At 52.3% G+C, this 23426-nt stretch overlaps 1 protein-coding gene across 1 annotated transcript; it reads left to right on the top strand.

Annotated features, from left to right (window-relative positions):
* The first annotated feature begins 10131 nt into the window (after positions 1–10131).
* Positions 10132–15964, top strand: TCF15 (transcription factor 15). The gene is made up of 2 exons (XM_080814622.1): positions 10132–10725; positions 15484–15964. Exons 1-2 carry the CDS (start codon positions 10198–10200, stop codon positions 15556–15558), a joined length of 603 nt encoding a protein of 200 aa, XP_080670748.1. The 5' UTR covers positions 10132–10197; the 3' UTR covers positions 15559–15964.
* Positions 15965–23426: the final 7462 nt, after the last annotated feature.

Genomic DNA, 23426 nt, shown 5'->3' with positions numbered 1-23426 from the left:
CTTTGGGTATTTTCAGATGTGAAGATATTTGGAAGGCGCTGCGGTGAGCTACAGTTACAATTAGTATTGCTGTGGGACAATTTACCCTACAGCTTGGTGTCTTAAAACAACCATTTTCTTATGCTTACAGATTCTGTAATTCAGGATTCGTCATAATGGGCACAGCAGGAAAGGCCTGTCTCTGCTTCCTGAAGTGCACTGCACTTCAACTGGGAAGACTCACCAGCCGGGGCTGGGGTCCTATGAAGGCATCTTTCCTCACATATCTCTCCCCCGGGGTTGGGAGGACGGGAAGAAGAGTACAACCCATCAGAGGCACCTTTGTGTAGTGGCCTGGGCTTCCTCACGGCATGGTGGCCTCGGGGCATTTGAACTTGTCACGTGGCAACTCTGATCGCCAAGCAAAAGAGGGTTCTGGTGCATCACCTTGTGTGACCCAGCTTCAGAAGTCCCAGGTCACTTCGAAAGTCACTTCTGCCAAGTTCAACAGGTCGAAGCAGTCACAAGCCTGCCCAGACTCAAGGAGAGAGGACGTAGACCCCAGCTCCTGATGGGAAGATTGGAGGTCATGTTTTTAAACCACTATAGCTATTAACACAAACTTCAGAAAATTAGAGACTCGGGTCCAATTCTTGAGCCTGCTGCTCCCCTAGATGAGCCATCTTGGGGCAAGTTTCTTAATTCCTCAGAGCCCTTATGTCCCTTCCTGTAACATGCTGCCAGTTACAGCCCCCCACTTGTAGGATGGCGAGAATGAAATGAAACAAGGGGTCTGGAGCACTATGTTCAGTGCCTGGCATACAGTGCTCTATAGATGGTAGTGTTACGGACATTACTCCTTATGAGATCTGGGTGTGTTGACTATGTATTTGGCTGCATGTAACAAAAACAAAAAACAAACAAACAAACAAAAACAATATATAGGGGCTTCACCAAATAAGAGTGTTTTTTAAATTATTACTTCTCAAGAGGTTAGGGACTAGTGCAGCTTCTCAAAGGAATCATCAAGGACTCAGCCATTCTGCCATCCTTAGCATGTGACTCTTGTCCTCATGGCACCAAGTTGGCTGCTCTACCTCCAGGAATCGCATCTCCATTCCAGGCAGGAAGAGACTGAAGGTAACGGGCCAGCCTTCTCAGGACACTCTGTAATTTCATGTAAGGAAAAAGACCTCTCCCTAGGAACTTTTATCTTTATCTCATTGGCCAGAATGAGCCACATGGCTGCCCCAGCTGCATGGAAGGCCAAGAAGGGGAATATTTATAGCCAGACCTACTGCTTTCCTGGACAAATCAGGGTTCTGCTGAGGGATGGAGGGAGGGGTTGGATATCATGTAAGCAGATAGCAGTGTCTGCATGTCAACCTAGGAGAGGATCCTGCAAATGCACCTGCTGTGCAAGCATCACCACTGACCACTGAGGATGGACCAAAACACATCTTCATCATGGGGTCTCTATGTAAGGTAGCCAAGACCCCCTCGGCTTGATCCAGGAAGGCTTTCCAGCCTGCTCTAGGTTTCTGGTCTTGTTCTTCTCTGAAATCCTATTGTCTGGGCTGAGCTACCAAACCTGGAATGGGGGTAATATGATCGACCAGTGTCACTCTCCAACTTGTCCCTCCCCCACTATCTCGCTTGCAGAGGGGAGGATGATTGCCAAGGGCATAGTCAGCTATTGCTTTAGGATGCGGCCCCTGCCCCCAACACCTGGCCTTAAGGATCTTCAACAGCCCTCCTTGAATTTTCAAAAGACTCCTTAAATGCTTGTTTCTTTTAGCATCATCTTGCTCTTCGACATGTCTTGGTGACTGTCACCTGGCACAGGTGTGAGGGCCAACCTCAGCCTGTAGGGACCTGGGAAAGCTAAATTATTCAGCACTTCCTTCAATCTCATGGTCTTTAAGCATCTGCCCAACATTTCTTTGGAGGGATGGAACTGAAGGAGGGCACCCATTATGCATCAGCTTCCCTTCGATTATTGAACAACTCATTCTGGCCTCAAACCTGCATCCCCTACTCAACAAAACCTCAGCTAGCAGGTCCTTTCTCCCTAGAACAGAGTTTTGGGAGCATTTGGGCTTAAACTACCCTGAAGTGCAGCTCTTCCCTCCTCATTCTCACCGCAAGCAACTTATCAAAAAAATTCCTGTCCACTCCTTAGCTGTGTGACCTTAGGCAAGTTCCTTAACCTCTCTGTTCCTTAGTCTGCCCCACTGTAAAATGGGAATATTCATAATACTTGGTGCATGGGACTGTTCTGAAGGTTAAATGAGAAAATGGGGCACCTGGGTGGCTCGTTTGTTCAATGTCTGACTCTTGATTTTGGCTCAGGTCATGATCTCAGAGTTATGAGATCGAGCTCTGTGTTAGGCTCTGCACTGGGTGTGGAGTCTGCTTGAGATTCTCTCTCTCCCTCTTCCTCTTCCCCCACTCCTTAAAAAAAATGGAGAGAGAAAATGCACCCAAGTACTTAGAAGAGTGTGCCTGGCATATAGCAATCCAATAACAATAATAATAATTATTATTATTATGTTTCAATTTTCACTACACTTCCCTTTACAGAAGTGGCAGGAAACACATTTTTTCTCCCCAACATGTTACATTTCCAATAACATTTTAGTGTCCCTTAGAGAGTAGGGCTCCAGGAAAATGCCTGGAGGTCCCCCTCTTAACTCCACTCTGCCTGGTAACCAGTGCCCCCTACTCACTATCCCTTGCTCCTAGGAGACATGCTCTCAAGAAAGAGGAGGATACCCACTCACACTGCAGTGGATATCACTGATAACAGCCTGGAGAAGTGTCTGCCAAACTATATTCTCTATTAGGCATCTGGCTTGGGTGGGGGTGGGGGGTTGGGTAGGAGGGTCTATGGTCAAATAAGCCTAGAAAATGAAGATTAGAATGCAGACTGATAAGCTGATTCACTGCAGGATTTCTCAGAGCCTTTAACATGTAAAAGTGCTACAACTCTCTAGAAGGGGGATGCCAAATGCAGCTCCCCAGACTTTTAAATCATGGAATACTGGGCACCTTCCAGAACAAGAGCTCCTAGGAATTCCCTCTTGAAAATGATGGCCTGGAGGGTCCTGAGGGACTGAGTTCTGGTAGTGGAATTGAAGAAACCAGCCAGAGGAACCCCATGACTGAGATCAATGGAAGTTTCTCATTAGCCCGAACAGAACAACAGAACAAAACAAAACCTGGCATCTCTATCTAAGGGCAGTCTAAATGTTTAACACACTCATGTAACAGATATTTCTGGATGCTTGTTACATGCCAGGTACTAACCTGGATCTTGGGGTCAATTGCTATCACACCAAATTCTGCCTCCCTCACTTAGTGACCATGTGACCTTGGGAAAACACTTGTAAAGATGAACTAATGATAACAGTTAGCACTTACACACCACACTTTGTGTGTCAGGATGGCTCCCCTTTCCTCACAGCCACCCTCCGCAGATGGGCTCTAGGGGGATCCTTGTTTTACAGATGAGGAAACTGAGGCACAGAGAAACTCAGTCAAATGTTCAGGGTCATACAGCTTTGGAAAGCAGCAGAGGTAAACCCAGGCAGTCAGGCTCCTCGTCTGCGGACTCAACCACGTGACGGCAGACATTCCTGGCTGTTCCCTGGTATCCAGTCTTCCCCTCTTCTCTCCTAATAGAAACCCAGTATTCAGCGGGTGTGTGGCCACCTGCACTGAAGACTACATTTCCCAGCCTCCTTTTCAGTAGCGTAAGGGCCCATAACAAGGTCTGGTCAAGGGGACAAAAGTAGAAGTGTGGTTATAACTCCCAGACAAGTGTCCTTAAAGGGTGAAACATACACTTCCTTCTTCCTCTTCTTTCTCCTTTTTGCCAACAGAACGGCCCCTGCAGCCATTTTGGTCTGAGACAACTTAGAGGGTAGAGGCCACATACGATAGAACAAAAAGACAGACAGAGCCTGGATCCCTGACACCACCTGCTTTAGTTGTCTAAGGTGACACAACCGCAGACACTAAACTTAGGGGCTTAGGACACCAATCACTATTCATTATCTTTATCTATCTCTGCCTTTCTTTATTATCTTTGCTCTTCCTAACAGTTCCTTTGGGTCGGGAATTCAGGACCCACCCAAGGAGGCTCATCCACAGGGCTGGCCAGCTGGTGCTGCCTGCAAGCTGGGGGACCTCTCCACAGGATAACCAGTATATCCTCATCACAGGGTGGCTGCTGTCCCTGGAGTGGGTAATTCAAGAGATCAAGGCAGAAGCTCAATGATTTTATCAGCTACTATCTCTTCCACCAGATTCTTTTGGTCACACAAGCCAGAAGTGATTCGGTGGGGGAAGGTTCTGCACAAGGGGGCGAATACCGGGAGACAAGGGTCATGGTGGGCCCCCTTCAAGCCTGGATACCACAGCACAGAGTGCAGGATCTGCAAACGCTTTGAATGTGACAGAGAAATATATTTTCATCTTGCCTGACTGAACTTGAGATGGCAAGTAATAGATCGATGAGTTCTTGACCCAAACGAGGCCCTCAATAAATACTTTCGTGAATCTTCTTCTCCAAGCAGATTAATGTGTGGGACTTTGTCCTTCTGCTGTGTCCCTTATCTATGCCCAAGATATATACATTTGGTATACAAGATAGAGACAGATGGTACTCTATACCATCTAGGTACAAAATAGGGGTGGGAGGTTGGGCACCAGCCTTTTCATGTCTTCATTCACTCAACAAGTATTCCTCATTGCCCACAGTGTGCCAAGCTCTGGCCTAGAATACTAGGCTCCATCCCATGCCCTGGAGAACTCACAGTCTAGTGGAGGAGGCAAGTATAATGAAATAGAAAACAACCCATTTCTCTGTCATCATAGAGAAATGAAGATTAAAACAGGAAATCAGATCATTTCAAGTGCCAGGGATGACGTGGGGCTGAGGGTGCCTCAAGCCCACTGGGCATGTGGACCGGAGCAGCCATCCCAGAGCATGGTCAGACAGAGCTTATGCTAAGTGTATGCATTATCTCTGCCCCAAAAATCCTGTCCTTGTGTGTCTATCCCAGAGAAACACACACAGGAGTCTGTGAGAGTTATGCACCAGAGGTCCATCACAGCTGCACTTAGAGAGGCGGAAGTCAGAGGCGGCCATAGGATCCATCACTAAAGGCAATGGAAAAGGAGGCCTGGTAGGTGCATGTGCACCATACATACTAAGCAGCGGTTAGAAGGAGTGCACTCGAGTTAGAGTCAGCACACAGAGCACAGTGTCAAGTAAACAAACCAACCTACCAAACAGATCTATAGAAACTACCATTTGTGTTCATTAATAACCCACTCACATGAATCAGCCCCACATAGTTTATGAGGACATAGGCATATTCAAAGACACACATTGCCAATATTTAGTGGACCCAAAGGAGCCAACACAATATTGAAGGAGAAGAACAAAGCTGGAGACTGATTCTACCCAACTTCAAGACTTAACAAGAAAACAACAGTCATGGACACACCATTGTAATGGCAGCATAATCGACAAAAAGATCAACGGAACAGAATGGAGAGCCCAGAAATAGACCCTCATAAGTATAGCCAACTGACCTTGGACAAGGATCGAAGGCAATATGATGAAGTAAAGACAGTCCCTTCAACAAATGTTGTTGGAACAACTGGACTCTGGGCATCCACAAGCAAAAACATGAATCTAGACACAGACCTTACACTTTTCACAAAATTTAACTCAAAACGGATCAACAGACCTAAATGTAGAACACAAGACTATAAAATACCTAGAAGACAGCATAGGAGAAAACCTAGATGACCTTGCACGTGGTAAAGACTTTTTAGATCCAATCCCAAAGACAAGATCCATCAAAGAAAGAACTCTTTGAAGCTGGACTTCATTAAAATCAAAAACTTCTTCTCTGTGGAATACATTGTCAAGAGAATGACAAGACATGCCCCAGACTGGAAGAAAATATTTGCAAAGACACATCCAATTAAGGACTGTTATCCAACATATAAAAAGAACTCTTAAAATTCAACAATAAGAAAACAAATCATACAATCCAACAATCATGCTCCAAAGGAGTGGAAAACATATGTTTGCACAAAAACCTGCACACAATGCTTACAGCAGCCTTATTCATAATAGCCAAACTTTGGAAGCAGCCAAGATTTCTTCAGTAGGTGGATGGCCAAATAAGTGTGATACATCCAGACAATGGAATATTATTCAAAGCTTAAAAATGTGTCTTCAAGCCACAAAAAGACATGGAGGAAACTTAAATGCATATTTCTAAGAGAAAGAAGTCAATCTGACATGGCTATGTACTGTATGATCCCAACTATATGACATTTTAGAAAAGGCAAAACTATAGAGACGATTAAAAGATCAGCAGTGACAGGCATGGGATGTAGATGAACAGGCAGGGTATAGAGGATTTTTAGGAAAATGAAAATGGTCAGTATGAGACCATAATGATGATAAGATAATGATGTCATTATAAACATTTGTCCAAACCCACAGACTGTACAACAGCAGGAGTGAATCCCAAAGTCACCTATGGACTCTGGATGATAATGATAGGTCAATGCAGGTTCATCAATTGTCACAGATGCACCTCTCTGGCAAGTGGCACTGATAATGGGGAGGTTATTTGCGGCAGGGCAAAGGGAATAGGGGAAAGCTCTGTGCCTTCTCAATTCTGTTGTAAACCTAATACTGCTCTTAAAAAAAAAAATGAAGTCTTTAAAAAGATATATTAGAGTGGATGTCCTGTGTGGGGAAGGAAAGGAGAGTGATGAATCAGGGACAAAGGGAGAGAAGTCAGAATACAGTGTGATCAACACGCCAGACTGCACCAAGGCAGGAGAGCAGAAAAGCGGGCTTCACCATGAAGCTGCACCTAGGAGTGTCTGGGTGCCTCAGTCGGTTAAGAGGCTACCCCGGGTTGTGATCCTGGGGTCCTGGGATCCAGCCCCACATTGGGCTCCCTGATGATCAGGGAGACTGCTTCTCCCTCTCCCTCCACCTACCTCTCTGCCTACTTGTACTTTCTATCTCTCTGTCAAATAAATAAATAAAATCTTAAAAAAAAAAAAAAAAGACTCTCCTCCTCTTACCAGACAGACTCCTTCTCAGACCTCCCACACCTCTGGGCTGCCAGAGAGGCCCTGTGGCTGGGGAAGAATGTGACCGACCTGAAATCCCTTCTGGCCCACAGTGCAACGTCAATCAAGAAAGTCACTCCCCGCTCTTAGGACCTTGAGGGTCTTCATCTGTAAATTGGGAATAATAACGATGCCTACCTTGGAAGGTTGTAATAGAGAGGAGATGAGATGAGCAAAATACCATGCCCTTGCCCCATGACGCTTATGCTCCAGTGGAGGGAGACAGCTAATTATGTAGTATGTTCGCTGCTGTATGCCCCAGACCCAGAACTGTGCCTGGCCCATAGTAGGTGCTCAATTAATATTTGCAGATGAGGGAAGAGAAGCAGTAACAGGTGCTATGGAAAGAAGGAAAGCAGGATGAAGTGGAGAGGGAGAGCTGTGGGGGTGCTAGCAGGGATGAGGGGGTAGGGGCCGTAGTGGGGGAAAGGCCTCCCTGAGGAGGTGAGATTTAAGGGAAGACCAGAAGAAAGTGAGGGACTAAGCTAGGGGGTATCCAGGTGGGTGCACAGCAGACATGGGCTCCACAGGCAGTGAGGAAGCAGTGTGGCTGGAGCAGAGACAGAGGACAGGGGATGGAAGGAGCTGAGCCCCTCACGTGGGTGAGCTGAGAATGTGGCAAGGAGCCCCATGCCCACTCCCAGGGATGGGACTGGGAACAGAGTCAAAGCTGCTCAGCCTTTGCTGGCCATGGGTCTCTCCTCCACCCGCAGCCAGCCTCTAAGAGATTCAGCACAAACTCCTCTTAACGTGTTAAGTTCTCGATAGGTGCCAGGCCATGGCTTAACCGGCATGCACTCTTGGAACCATCACTAGCCCTAGGGAGGGGTGCTATTATTATCCCCAGTTTTCAGAGCAGGAAACCGAGACTCCACAAGGCAGCTACACCTGGGCTGGACCCGGGCTCTAGGACGCAGGCTTATGGCTCCCATCACATTGTCCTGGAGTTCTTTGTTCATAGCTCACTTTCCGAAGGCGAAGGCCCGACTCAGTCTCATTCATGGTTTTATTTTACTCCCAGGGTCCCCTGTGTCAAAGCCTGCCTGAGGAGCGAGTGAATGAATGAGCCTAGCAAGTAAGCCCTCCCTGGCTTCCGGGCCCAGTTCATGCCCTGTTTGGCTTCTCCAACCTGGAGCTGGAATGGGGAGGGGGCCAGACAGAGGAATTTCAAGCTGCCTGAGGACTGAGAGCAGAAGAAAGGGGGAGAAGGGGGAGAAAGCGAAAGTGAAGGGAGCCTGGAGCCCCTGTGAGGAGGCGCCGACAGGGAAGGAAATCTCCCGGTAATAACTCATCGGCTCAGGAAGCAGCAGCCTGGCCTGGGGCTGCGTGTGGGACTAGCCCTGTGGGGAGGGGGCCTGCACAGTCTCCTTCTCCTCTTCCCCAAAGCCCAGCCTGGCTGGGGTCACGGTCAAATGAGGAGGGGTGGGGGAGCCAGGTGTGGGAACAGAAATTCCCACAGACCCTGGGGCCTGAAGACATCAGGGGCTGCTCTCCCAACAGCCAAGGGAAACACTCTAGCTCCCTTCCCCCATTCTACCCTGGGTAGGAGAAGCCAGGAAAGGAGTGTGGCAGAACTGGGAGTCATCTTCAAAAAACCTGAGGCCCAGAAAGGAAAACAAGCGGAAAACACATCTAGAAACCCTCTACCTTCACTCCCTGTGCCCTCTCTACCACATAGATGCATTCAGGTTGAAGAGAGTTATTTTCAAAGCCTAGGGATACAGGTTGGACCATTCCCCAGGATGGAGCTGGGAAGGGGGCACAGCGTGGGGACCCCAGCCGCCATCAACAGCTCAGTAATTCTTCCCAGGGCCCCCAAGAAGGAAACATGTCAGACTCAACAATCTAAGGTTTCCCTAAGGAAGGAAGGCAACGAGGAAAGACAGTCACACCTTTCTCTCTTTCTCTCTCTGGTGGCATTCCAAGGAAAGAGAGGGGCGTGGATTTGGAGCCAGGGTGGGATTGTGGAGATTACAGGAAAGCAATCTGTTTTATTGGTGGTGAGGGTTAGTAGGCCACCAGTGATGGTGAAGTCAAACAGGCTGCGGCTAAAGCCTCCACTCACCTCTTGTAAGACTGAAGGCTAGAGCTCTCTGATCTGTAAATAGGGGATACTCCCGCACAACTTCAACAAGGAGTAGTAAAGATCAGTATAGCCCTCAGCACGGTGGCTGGCACACAGTAAGGCCTCAACCAAAATGTCAATTCCATGAGGGCAAAGAGTTTGTCACCTTTCTATTCGCAGACCTAAAACCATTCCTGACTTCGCAGGGACCCAAGAAATATTTGTTGGATGAATAAATGAATGAATGAAGTACTGGTTTGCGTGTGCTGTTCTTGTTTTGCCCCGCCCCCCCCCGTTTTTTTTTTTAAGTTTGCCGTTGAGGATGTGACACTGTGTAATCCTTATATGGAAAGATTAGTGTTTCTCTAAGTGCTCTTCATGGACACCACCCTAATGCAGATTCCTGGGTCCCGTTCCAAACCTGCTGAATCAGAACGGGAGGAACCCGGGAATCTGTCATGCCAACAACCCCCGTCCCCAATTCTTACACACAAGCAAGCTGCAGAACCACAGTATCAGAGCGTGGGGGCGGGAAACCCCCGAGCTGGTTTCTCTGCAACCCTCTTACCGAACGAGGAAACTGAAGCCTTGAGAGTCTCCCTGCGGGTCTAGACCGAATATAAAGAGTCCAGACCTGGGCACACCCCACCCCAGCCACCCAGGCGCCCCCCATACCCCTCAGACACTTGCCCCGCTCGCCTGCCCTGCCGGGAGCCTTCAGGGCGGGCGGCTTAGCTCCCGGGCTGCTTTCAACCTGGGGAACGGGGGCGGTGGGCGCTTCGCCATTGGCCGGGGCGCGAAGGGCGCCTCCCCATTGGCCAGGGCGGCGGCCTCCGCCCCCGCCGGGGCGGCCTCGTGATTGGCCCCTCCCCGGCTATAAGGCGGCGGCCGGCGGGGCCGTGGGAGCGCGCGGGAGCGCACGGCGGGGCGCGGCAGACGCTGGGACGCGGCGCACGGAGAGACGCGGCCCGGCGCCCATGGCGTTCGCGCTGCTGCGCCCCGTCGGCGCGCACGTGCTGTACCCGGACGTGCGGCTGCTGAGCGAGGACGAGGAGAACCGCAGCGAGAGCGACGCGTCCGACCAGTCGTTCGGCTGCTGCGAGGGCCTGGAGGCGGCGCGGCGCGGCCCGGGCCCCGGGGGCGGGCGGCGGGCGGGCGGCGGCGGCGGCGGCGCGGGTCCCGTGGTGGTGGTGCGACAGCGGCAGGCGGCCAACGCGCGGGAGCGGGACCGCACGCAGAGCGTGAACACGGCCTTCACGGCGCTGCGCACGCTCATCCCCACCGAGCCGGTGGACCGCAAGCTGTCCAAGATCGAGACGCTACGCCTGGCGTCCAGCTACATCGCGCACCTGGCCAACGTGCTGCTGCTGGGCGACGCGGCCGACGACGGGCAGCCGTGCTTCCGTGCGGCCGGCAGTGCCAAGAGCGCGGTCCCCGCCGCCCCCGACGGCGGCCGCCAGCCGCGCTCCATCTGCACCTTCTGCCTCAGCAACCAGCGCAAAGGGGTGAGTGTGCGGAGCCCCAGGACTGTAGCCGCGGGCCGGGGGTTGGCGGGGGACGGGGCCTCCTAGGGAAGCAGAAGAGGAGCGGAGACCCCAACGAAGAGAGGGGGAAGCGACAGGAAGTTTGTCGGGGGCTGCGGCGCTCCAAGCCCAGGGTTTGATGTGGAACAGGACCACTCGCTCAAAGTCCCCCAAACAGAAGTGGTGCGGGAAAGCCCAGAAAACGGAGATGGCTCCTTGAAGGACACCCCTTTAATTGAAGGTGTGCTGGGGAAAGAGTGTGAGAGGTAGTTAGAAAGGCCATCATTTTATTAAGCGGTTCCCAGGTGCGAGGTGCGTTCCTCCTCCTCTTTGACCCTCACAGGAACTCCCGGGCAGGTAGTTATTCTGCCCATTTTATCACTGATGAGGATCTGAGGCTCAGGGGGGTGTGATCGCATGCCCACATTTGCTTACCTGGGAAGCCACAACGCAGGTTCTGTTGCTTGCTGGTCCTCGTTTGCCATGAACTACCCCCACCAGTAAAATAATTGTCCACCATCCTAAGACTTGACCCAAAGGCAGGAGACTGAGAAGAGGAGACATGTATCTCCAACTAAAAATCTGAGGTGGCCAGCTAATGCGCAGTAGGAGTGAAGAAGAGGGTCTCCACAAAAGGGATAGAGCGTGGGAGCGAGGTCACCGTTGAGTCAGCTGGATGGAGCTGGAGCTGACCTCCTGTGGTGTGTCCCCCCACATAAGGATGAAAACCAGCCTGGTAGGGGGCGGAGGGGGCTGAGTAGCTGCAGAGGTTGAAAGGGGGCTCTCCTGGTTGGAAGCCGGTTCTCCTCCTGCTTAGGCCCCAAGGAGCCTGCTTCATCCCCCACCTTTCCCTCTCTTGTCCTAGCCTTCTCCTACAGTAGGGAAGCTGGTCTGCGTGATAGCTTTGGATTCCAGCAGTTAGTATTTACATCTGGAGGTAGTGAGACTGGGGGAGCCCCTGACTGGCCCACAGCCTTTTGGAAAGTGAAAGGGCACGGAGGATTAGAGTCAGTCTCTGAGTCCCCCACTCTTTGGTTCTTATAGCTGCTCTAGGCCCCCTGCTTCACTCTGTCCCGGGGAAGTGCATGTGTCCTGGGCCCAGACGGTCTTCTTCTGACTCATCAGACTCCCAGCCTGGCCTCTCACCCCCATGGCTGCCTCAGATTCCCTGAGTCAGTTGTCTCAGGCTCTGCCTGATTTGTACCCTGCCAACTCCCAGCTGTGGGCCCTGGCTGGTGTTCCAGGTGGGGTGGGAAAGCCAGGTGGGCCTTCACGTATCCGGCCTGGGCTGTGGAGGGCTGTCTGGGCCCTCGGTGATAACCCTCGGACTGCCCTTCACCTGTTCCTTCAGTTCAGCCAACCTTATCTACCCTTTGGTTGGCTCTGAGAACATTCTCAGAGAAGCAGGTCGTGGGGCCCCACCCACACAGTCATGAACTCCCAGGGCAAGGGGATGGGGATGAAGACAGGGAGGCCACAGTCTCCTGATGGGAAGGCAGAGCACCAAGAGACCATGGGAGCCCAGAGGAAGCCCCCAGCCAGGGGCTGAATTCTTGACACATGCTTGGGAACAGAGGCAGGCAGATGAGTGGATAGGGAAAGGTGTTCTAGGAGCAGGGCACCCCAAGAGCTGGCGTCAGAAAACATGATATAGAGAAGGAAGGGGAGAGACGTTGAAGGTGGCAGAGCACAGAAGGGAGGCAGTCTTGATGGGCACTGATTTCCTGGGCTAAGCATTCGTCACCCATTCTGGTTAAAACCCTTTAGTGGCAGAGGTGCTCTGGTGGCCCCCACCTGCTTAGAGACACTGTCCATGATGGAGTGAGAGTTTCAACTCAAGCCTGCCTGATTGGGAAGTGGGAAAGGTTATTGGCAGGGAGGGAGGGCAGGGGGCTGTCGAGCTATAACCGCAGGACCGGGGGAAAAGGCGCATCTGCCATACACCCACACCCACAGCGGGGCAGGGTGGGGGGCCTTCTCTGCTGTGTTCAGCCTGTCCTGTGGATCACAGGGATTTATTCGCCTGAGTCTGGCTGTTTCCCTGTGATCTGTCTACAGGACCAAGAACCTAGCCAAATTTGGCTGCAGAAGCCATGCTCCCCCCCCCCCCAACAGGCTCCTCTGGGAATAGGCGAGAGGGGCGATCCTGGCCAGCTCTGGCCCCTCAAAGGCTCAACTGAAAGAAAACAGACTCTCATGGAGCCACTGCAGGGGCCCCCTTTTGAGCTCAGGGGGCCAGAGAGCTCCAAGGCCCAGACTCTGCTGCTTAACTCTGAGCTACCCCCTCCCTCCCACATGGCTAGTTTGAGGACAGGGTCACCAGGGACCACCAGGCTCTCTGTAGGATCTTTCTATCTAAGGAGGGGTCAAGTGTGGTCCTTTAGAAATAGCAAGCGGGAGATGGAAGCAGGGTTCTTGTCTCTACCGTTTCGCCCTTTGTCACCCGGAGTTGGGGGTGGGTAGGATCATCTTGGAAAGCACACCCCCCAGCTGGTGTACACAGCTCAGGTAAGGAGAGGGCACAGAGGGTGGGGGGGAGGCAAGGAGGTACCTTCACTGGCTGATGCCGATAATGATACTTGTGAATATCTACTGGAACGCTTTATCTGTGTGTCTGACGCGGTGCTAAGGGCTTTAACTAGCTGAATGCATACGATCCTCACCGTGACTTTGCTTTACACACGGGGAGACAGGCTCGGTGCAGTGAAATCACCTGCCCGAGTCCGATGGGTAGTCGGTGGCAGAGCAGGGATCGAAGCCTGGATCCAGTTCACTCAAGCCCGACTCAGCTTCCCGGAGCCCTGGGCACTGACTTCCTCGGGGACAGAGAAGTGGGGTCCCGGTCAGGGTCCCTTCTAAGTGCTTTTGGCTGTCTGCAAGCCTCTTTCACAGCTACGTCTGTGACAGCCTGCTGTCATGGGATGGCAGCAGAATCGTTTTGACCCCATTTTGTAGATGAGGACACAATCTCAGGGAGGTGAACAGTCCCAGCATTAGCATGAGACTGGGGTCTCCTGATGACTGCCAGACTTGGCCGAGAGGTGGCTCCCCCTGTCCCTGAGATCATCGTGAAAGAGCTGGAGGCAGGTTTTTTAATCCCCCAACACTACACCCTCTCCTCCCCCCAACGCCTGTCCCCCCTTCTCAGCCACTCCTGCCAGATTTGTCTGAGAAGCCTAAGCCCTGGGCTCTGCTGGGACTGTGGCCTCAGCCCTCAAAATAGCCCTGCCTGTGAATGAACACGTTGTCCCTGGGCCCAGAGAGCCTCGAGGGAGGCTGGGCTCACATCTGGATGGATCTGCCCCAACCTGGGCCCAGGACGGAGGGGGCAGGGGGCAGAGCTCCCAGATGGTTGGCTATTTCTCTAGATGGCTGAGAAGGAGGCCTGTTCCCCCATCTCCTAGCCAGGCTCGGTGGGGTGAGCATTGATGGTGGGATTTCAGGCACCAGCAGGTCCTGGAGGCAGAACTGCTGGACAACACGGATTTCTAGCCCAGCTTTTTTTTTAACCAACTGGCTGGGTGCCTCTGGGCCTGGCCTTAAGAGGCTGGAGGCCTCAACAGAGGGGTGCTCTAATGTCTGGGATCTCGCTGGCTTACAGCGAGGACAATAGCCCCACGTCAGACCTCAGACCACCAGATAGTGATGGTCCCTGCAGGCTGAGGGACAGGTGGCTTCAGGGGTGCCACCATGAGCTCATCTCCCAGTCGGCAGCACGGATTCAAGGGGCAGTATTTGGCACCCGCTCATGTCGGGCTCAGGGCTGCCACCAGGACTACGGAGTGAGGACGTTTTCCCTACACCTCCCTCAGCTCCCAGCCTGAGGGGGGAACAAAAAGAGACTCTGTCTTCCCCTTCCAAGTTTCTCCCAGTGAAATGTCCCCGGAAGTGCTGGGTAATGGCAGGAATAGAGAAACCTTCCTGGGGAGACAGGACCAGAGTGCATATTCCTGGCAGAGAGAACTGAACGAAGGCAGGGAGGCTAGAAATCCACAGTCTACTTTTGAAGATTGATGCGTAAGCCACTGGGCGTACAGTCAGGCAGTGAGGAGGACCACTGTGGGATTCATTTGTTTTACCGTTTAAAATAATATTATTTTAGGGGCACCTGGGTGGCTCAGTGGGTTAAAGCCTCTGCCTTCGGCTCGGGTCATGATCCCAGGGTCCTGGGATCGAGCCCCATATCGGGCTCTCTGCTCCGCGGGGAGCCTGCTTCCTCCTCTCTCTCTGCCTGCCTCTCTTCCTACTTGTGATCTCTGTCAAATAAATAAATCTTTGAAAAAAAAAAATAAAATAATATTATTTTAAATGTATTGGGTTTTTTAAAAAAAGCAACAAATTACATAAAATGAATTTACAAGAAAAGAAAAGGGTAAAAATGTACATAGTATTAAAAAGAAAGAAAGAACGAAAGAGAGAAAACCTCCTTCCCACCCGTCATGCCTCCTCCCCCATGAAATCCCTGTCCTCTGAGGAAACCTTTTAGCAATTTCCCATGTGCCCTTCTATCCAGACGTCTCAGCACACAGGAACATTCACTCAGTTCTTGCCTTTGTCCTTAAATGCTGTTATCTCTCCATCATTCCCTATCAATCACGAAGACTCCCTTTGGCGTTCTGCTGTGGAGAACTTCACTGTGCGGCTGTGATTTATTTATCAAGTCCCCTATTACTGGACACAGAGGTTAGTTCCAGTGTTCACGGTGACCTGACCGAACTTTCTCTTTCTTTACTGTTGCAGGGCGGCCGTCGTGACCTGGGGGGCAGCTGCTTGAAGGTGAGGGGGGTGGCCCCCCTCCGAGTGCCACGGAGATGAGCCTAGACCCCTGTGGCATTTGTTCCACGCAGGACCCTGGAGAAGAAGGCCAGAGGCCAGCCACTGGTTAAACAGGGGAGAAGACCCCAGGAGCCCAACCCAAACCTCTTTCATGTTGGGACCAGGGGACAATGGTCTGGGCCCATGACCCTGTGGGCAGGCTCCCTGGGACATCTCCACTGCACCCCAGAGAGCTATGAGGACCCAGCCAGCCAGCCCCAGCCCTGGCTGGTCAGAGACAAGGCTGAACTTTTGGAAAAACGAAGACTGTTGGTGACAGAGGATGTGTGCATATCTGTGAATGAGTGTGGGGGTATGTGTGTGTGTGTGTGTGAGAGAGAGAGAGAGAGAGAATTGGTGGGTTTAAAATAAAAAAGTATTTTTAAATAAAAGATGTTCCCAGCTGAAGAACGGCAATGGGGGGCTGGGTGAGGACTAGGGACATCAGAGGTCAGAGGCGGCCCCTCTCCTAGACTTGGCAGAGGCCCAGATGTCACAGGTGCTGCCCTCTGCCCTGAAGGGGGTGGGCTGTGGGGCGGGGGGGAAGGCAGGAGGACCGTCTCCAGAGGTCAAGATAACCAGACTTCACAGTCTTCTTGAATAGCCCTTAGCTGTCTGTGGCGGTTGGTCAAGAAATCTTAATTTTATTTATTTTTGAGTAAGAAATCTATTGATCCGCATGGTTCAGACTTCCAGAGGTACGAGAGGAAATACAGGGAAGGTTCCCTTCCTTGTGCCCTCCAGCCACCAGCTCTCCCTTCAGGCAGCCTTAGCCACCACATTTTGTGATCGGTCCCATTCCCAGATCTTGTCCCATTCCCTATGAATAGACAAGCAAGGACAGAAATATATATTAACTTTCTCCCACTCTTTACACAAACGATAGTGTGTTGTCCGTGCTTTCTGCCTCTTGCACGGCTCTCCCTGACCTATGTCGGCTATCATCCCAAGTCAGCACGCAAAGGTAAAGGGTGGCCTCATCCCTTTAGTAACTGTGTGTTCTGCCTGATGAATGTACTGTAACCTCTCCCTTGTCCATGTTTTTGCAGACAGGGCTGTGTAGGCACGCGGCTTCCCCACATGCAAGTGAATGCACTAATGGGATGTTCTTACCCCTGTTTTAGCTGAGATGATTTGGAGGAGCAGTGTGACCCCCCAAGGCATATGGCAGGATGACGAGGTGAGGTGTGTCCACCCCTAAAGCCTTCCCTGGCCCTGGAGATGCCCCCCTGGAGTGCCAGCCCCCCAGGGCCCCAATGCTTCTCCAGCAGGCCTGCGAGGTGAGAGCTGTTGTTTCCCCCATCTCACAGATTCAGCCACGATGGTGATGGGGACAGCTGGGCGGTACAGCCAAGTGCCCTTGGCTCTCTGGCTGGAACAGTCCCTGCGAGGCCAGAATCAGAGAGGCTCAGGAGGCTGGAGGGAAGGAAAGGTGGCCAAGCTGGGCAGCCACCCTTGCCTCTGGGTACACTCATGCCTATTTGAAAAATGAATTTAACAAACACTTTTAATTAGTGTTTACTGACAGACGCCTGGCCAGAGTCCATGCTTGTATCCACTCTGCTCTGCGTTTGACCTTTTGACTGAGCCCGAGGTGCGGCTGCCGTTTTGCAGACTAACAGATACTGAGCACGCTCTCTATGCCAGACCCCACAGAGGAGAGCCAGACCCACCCCTATCTGCCTCACAGATGAAAACCAAGGCCCCGGGAGAACAAGGGGGTCAGTCCAGGTTGGAGTGGCCATGAAACCACCACATTTAACCTCTTTGGTGAGAAGTAGAGGAAGGAGGGCCCCAAGGGGCTGAGGTCCAGCCCGGGAGATCTTTCCAAGCACCCTCTACCCCATGTCCCGTGTGTTCCAGGGACATGGGGCTTGCCTATCCTGTCCCAGTGTAGTCATGCTTCCCCCTGGGGGAGCTAATTAGGAAAGCACATTGTGCTCCCTGTGTCTGCCCAGGGCCAGGCAGCCCCTGGCAAAGCCATAGGAAAGGACTGTGACTTGTCAATGGCAGGAAACCCGGGAGCAGGGACAGAGCAGACACTTGGGTGCTGGGGGCTGGAGGCCCACTTCTGCCACCAGATTTGCTGGGGGACCCCAGAGAAATCGCACGACCTCCATCCCAGGCCTCCCCAGGCCAGTCCGTCACCAGCAAGGATAGCTGGGACAGAATGATAAGCATTTGTTTTGCCTTGTTAAATAGTTTTTAATAGATCATTTCTGCATGGGGTAAGTATCCCACACCTCCCTCTGGCTCCTCCCCAAAGGCAGTGGCTGGAAGCCCTTTCCTGTGTGTCCTTCCAAAAGTGCTCTCTCCTGATCTCTGGTTCTGAAAAAGCAGCCATCGGTTTCTCTGCTTCTGTTTTCACTGTAAAACATTTCAGTGCTGCAAGACCCTAGAAATAGCACCCATCCCAAAGATCACCGCAGTTAGCACTGTAATCCTGCAGAGTTTTTGTAAAACGGACACCGAAACAGGCATTTACAGCGTACTTGGTTACAGCTTTCCCCTGAAGTACAACTCACGTGCAAGAAAGCGCACCTGCCGGTAAGTGCACAGCTCAGTGAGTTTTCACAAGCTGCACACACTCCTGTACCCCGCGTGCAGACCAGGAAGTGCCGTGAGAGCATCCAGGAGCCCCTCTTGCACTTCTGTTCACACCAGGTTCTTCCCATTGTATTTCCTGTGAAATGGATACACTTACAGAGCCCGCGGCTCAAGAGATACCAAAGAGAATAAAGCAGCCACACGTCTCCCTCCTGCCCAGCCACTGAGTTCCTGTTCTGGGAGGCAATTACTGTTCATCAGGGTCTCAGGGATTCCTGCAGGAACAGGCTTTGCCTCCATAGGCAAGCCACACAGATATTGTTTTCCCACACGAGTGGCGGCCTTGCACACACACTGTTTCGCACCAAAAAAGAAAGCCCCTTCGGACTTGGACACAGCTGCACAGTTCGCCATCTCGTGCACTTTGCCGCTTACAGGCAACCCTGAGCCTCGGTCCAGCCAGGCCACCTGAGACCCTGAAGGGGAGGCTTAGATTTCTGGTCGCACTCTCTACCCAAAACTTCTTAGACACTAGGAACACACAACGCGAAAATGGTCTCCAAGGCCCCCATTTCTCAATGAGGGGACTGAGTCAATCCAGAAGCAGCAGCCTCCCTCGGGTCTCCCAGTGAGTCCCTGGCCCTCCTGGGTCCCTAGAAACCCACATGACCCGAAGGGCTGTCCCCAAATTTCACAACTGCAGGTGGAAGACCTCAGAGGTTGCCCGTGGCAATGAGGGATGCCAAAACCCAGAGAAGAACACCAGTGGGCCACCGTTGTACAGTTTTGGGATCTGAGCAGGACTGAGAAGGCAGCACCCCTTCCTCCAGGCAGGGCTCCTCTACTGCCTAAACTCCCCTCACTGGTCCTCCATTTTATGAGGCTCCTGTTAGATTAAAAAACACCACAAAACAAAATTCCAAAAATGTGTGGTAGATTTAGCAGGTTAACTCTTAAGCATCCACACACAGTCACAAATACAAGGCATTATCATGAGAATATCAAATAGAGGATTTACAGGGGCACCTGGGTGAAGCGTCTGCCTTCGGCTCAAGTCATGGTCCCCAGATCCTAGGGTCAAGTCCCACATCAGGCTCCCTGCTCAGTGGGGAGTCTGCTTCTCCCTCTGCTTCTCCCCCTGCTCATACCCTCTCTTTCTCCCTCTCAAATAAGACCTTTAAAAAAAAAAATTGAAGATTTACAAAACTATCAATTTACAAGACATACAGGTTGAGTTGAATGTCTGCATCTCCTTCTGCCGTGTGTTTTACCTCATGTGGATATGATATCCAGAGTTGAGACCTGGATAACAAAATGCAGGACATGACCCTGAACTGGGTCCGCGACCCCCCTGGTACATCAGGGGAGGGGGGGATATGCTAGAGAAGACAGATGACAAAGTCAGAATAAGAACAATAGATTGGATAAAAGTACTGGAGCAACGTTCCATTTTCCGAATTTGCTAACAGTATGGTTATGTAAGAGGATATCCTTGTGCTTAAGAAATATGCCCCTGGGTATCACGGAGGGGTAGAGGAGCCCTACCCTGGAAAAACACATGTGGGCAAGAGAAGGATCCTGTCAATGTGGCAAATAGGCTCAAACTTGGGGAATCCAGGTAAAGGGCATATTGGAGTTCTCTGCACTACTTTTTATTTCTCTGGATGTTTGGAAACGATTGCAGAATGAAAAGTTAGAACAAAGTCAAGACTTTGGCCCGTGAGGATGTGAGGCCTGCCAGATGGTCTCCTGGCCCCCTCTGACTTGCCCTCACTTCAGCTGCTCCAACTGAGGATAGAGAAAACCCTGGTGGACTCAGGCGTCCCTGCCCATGACTCCCAGGCCCCTGCGCCCTTTGGGAGGCTAGGGTGGTCCCAGTCCCCGAGCCTCCTGCCACCATGATTTATGTCCCTGTGAGCCTCAGCAGCTGTGAGCACGGGTCCCGCCCGGCAGCCTGCTGGGGGGGCCAGCGTTTGCTTCTCAGCGTATCTAATCCAGAACAGACTTGCAGACCCCACGGGCCTGGGATCAGGCTCCCGGGGGGCCAGGGTCAGAGGGCAGGCCAGCAGGGCCTGGAAATCGGGGAGGTGCTGAGGGTGAATTGGCTGGAAAGCAGGAGCCCTGGCCTGGGTTGGCTTGTTGGCTGCTGCTCCTGTGTGACCCGAGCTGGGTATCTTCCCCTCTCTGGGCGTTTGTTTTCCTCATCTCAGCAGTCAGCTCACGGTGGACCGGAGGGCTTCATAGACAGGGCAGACTGGCCTCGTAGGAGGGAAGGCTGATAGAATTTAGGAGTTGTTGTTTCTTAATGCCCAGAGCCTCTAAGCTTGGAAAAATGCCTCACTTTTTGAAAGTCTGCTAGTGTCAGTCCTTGGTCCATGCACTTTCCATAAGTTAATCAATAGAGCCTACTCGACAAGTCTGTACCATTATTGCCCCATTTTAAAATAAATATTATGTTTATTTATTTGTCTGAGAGAGAGAGAAAGAGAGCGAGCACACAAGCAGGAGGAGAGGCAGGTAGCGGGAGAAGCAGGCTCCCCACTGAACAGGGAGTCTGACCCGGGACTCGATCTCAGTGACCCGGGATCATGACCTGAGCTAAAGGCAGATGCTTAACCAACTGAGCCACCCAGATGTTCCTATTGCCCTATTTTGTAGATAAGAAACTGGGGTAGAGGGAGGTTAAAGAATCTGCTCAAAGTCACAGGGAAGCTGGTAAGCAAGTGCATTTGAACCAGGTGTCCTGGCTGAACCACACAGCATCATCAGGTGTGTGTCTGGTCCCAGAGGACTCCAAGTAAACCTGAGCTTCCGGCATTGCACAGCCCAGGTTGCACCCCTGCCTCATTGTGCCCAGAGGAGTCCAGGGCCCAGCCTGCTTGGAGGAAGTCGGAGTCTGGGGGTGGGCCCAGAACCTGCATCTTCCATGGGCTCCCTGGCCTTACCGACGCTCCCAGACTTGGAGAGGCTCAAACACAGACTCCTGGAGGCTCTCAGTGGAATGGCCTCTGGAGCTCTTCAGGTCACCAATGGGGAAACTGAGGCCCAGAGCAGGCAAGGCACATCCCCAATGTCACAGTGAGTCAGAGATGAACCAGAACCAGATTCCATGTGTCGCAGTCACTGTTTTCATTGCCTGATGACACATTCCAGAGCAGAGATATGCATAAGAGGAAGTGACCTTGTTGGGGCTCCCCAGTCAGAGGCATTGCTCCAAGAGCCTTACACACATGGTCTCACATAATCTAGGCCACAGCCTGCCTAGCTAGGTTCTCTCATCATCCTCATTCCACAGTCTAGAAAACCAAGGCCACCCAGCCAGGTGATGGTATAGCCGTGATGTGAATCCAGAGGGTCTGGCCCCAGCTCCAATGGCCTGAGCCACAGAGAGGAGGGAAAACTCATCAGGAGGCATAGGATAGAATTTAACACCATAGACCGGCTGCAGGTAGGTGGCTTGGACTGTCAGACAGTCACTCAGTCAGTCGACAAACACATGTCAAGCAGCTCTGCGGACCACGCAAGGCTCTAGGGATGATCAGAGAGTAAGACAGATGTGGTACCCGGGCTCATAGAGGCCACAGTCTATCAAAAAAGCAGGCTCTGAGCAAATAAAAATGTGACAGGTGCTTCTAGGGCATGGTGGGGGAGGAGGGTCTGGGAGAGAATACAGGAAACAGGGCTGATGCTCTGAGGCCAGAGAAGACTTTGCTGAGTATGAAAAGCTCTGCAAAGTTGTCTAGCCCACCCTGCACCAGATGAACGATGGGGCATCTGCAGGTCCCAGGGCCCGCCTGAACGTAACTGACAATCTGGACACATCCCCCCACGCCTCAGGAGCAACTCTGTGAAGCAGCCAAATACGGCCCAAGCTACAGTGGACAGAGGCCAGGGAACCCATTTACTGCTCCCCACCCCAGCAACCCAGGGGCTTTTAGCATCCTCATGGCTCCCCCAGGTCACACAGGGTCCAGAGCCCACCCTCTTCGCCTCCTTTCTTTCCTGCCCAGGGGCTAACTAACAGCTGAGCTTTCAAGGCAAAAGGCAACTCTCCCCAGGCCCCAAAGCCAGGCCAGAGCCCCTGCCCACCACCCCCCTGGGCTGCACCGCATTGCACAGCACCCCCAGCGTGAGACACAGGGCCAGCACGAAGGGGCTGCTCAGCAGACACCTGCAGAGGGACCCAGGGGCATCCCACTGTCTCAATCTGCACACCGCACTGCAAGGTCTGTTATACCCATGTCACAGATGATGCTCATAAGGAAGTAGCGGATGGCCTCAGGTCACCCAGCTAGGGGTGCAGTCATGCCTCGAACCCAGATCTGTGGCTCATCCGGTCTGCAGAAAACCCACGCGGCCTGGAAGCTCAGAAGATACTGGCAACAAGCCTTTAACCAGTGGAGAGCAGGATGGGCCCAGAGCTTAGGGAGGAGGAAAGGCGCTGACCAGCTGGGAACTCCGTGGGAACGTCTCTTGCCCCCCAACCCCACCCCACCCTAGCTGGTCCCCCAGGCAGCAGCCAGGGCAGGGGGTGGATGGGGTCAGAGAGGCGGGCCTTGGATTCCCAAGGAGCACACCCCCTCCTGCCCCCTGTGGGATGGGTAAGGAGCCACTGAGCTAGGCCTGTCTTTGGCTCTCACTATTCACTGCGCTCCTGGAGACAACACCCCCCAACCCTTGTCCCCCCCTCCCCCTGCCTCTTCCTCCCCTTCAGCCCAGACCCACCATCCCCCCAACCCACCCCCAGCCCTGGCTCTCAGAAAGCCCTGGAAAGGCTGCTTTCTTTGAGACAGGAAGGTGTCCTCAAGTCTCAGGAAGGAAAAACAGTCAAGCTGAACCCACCAAGACCGTCTCCAAGGGGCCGGGGCTGGCGCCTGGCCAGGACTGACATCACCTGGGAACCGCCGAGGCCCAGACCCGCAGCTGCAACACGCCTCCTGGGGGGACGTGCTTTGGCTATTTAAAAAATAATAATAATAATAAAAAAAAAAAAACGTTTCCAGTCTGGTGTTTTTAAATGTGCTTTTTATAGTGGGCCCTGGGGCGTGGGTGTTTTGGTGTCCCCTCCCCCTCCCCTTTTTCCTCCCGTCCTGATTTTCACACCACACAATGTAGCCTTTGACCAATTCCAGCTAATTCCCGGGGATGCTGGGCGGGACCTCCTTCCAGTTTCTGACCCCCTCAGATTATCTTTTATCTATCGAGATATGTTTAATTTTAACAATAAAAAAAATATTGCAATGTTTGCCTGTAGTACCCAATTCAAAAGGTGCCTAAGAGCATTGGGTGAAAAGTAAGCGCCTTCCCCAAACTGAGTCACT

Source organism: Martes martes, assembly GCF_963455335.1.
Source record: "Martes martes genome assembly, chromosome: 9".
Lineage (NCBI taxonomy): Eukaryota > Metazoa > Chordata > Mammalia > Carnivora > Mustelidae > Martes > Martes martes.
The sequence above is the reverse complement of the archived record's forward strand: the minus strand, read 5'-3'. Positions and strand labels throughout refer to the sequence as shown.

Excerpts from the sequence above, each read along its gene's own strand:
- TCF15 (XM_080814622.1), top strand. The coding sequence starts at position 10,198 with ATGGCGTTCGCGCTGCTGCGCCCCGTCGGCGCGCACGTGCTGTACCCG. Across the intron at positions 10,726-15,483 it reads TCAGCAACCAGCGCAAAGGG|GGCGGCCGTCGTGACCTGGG; the intron begins GTGAGTGTGCGG and ends TTACTGTTGCAG.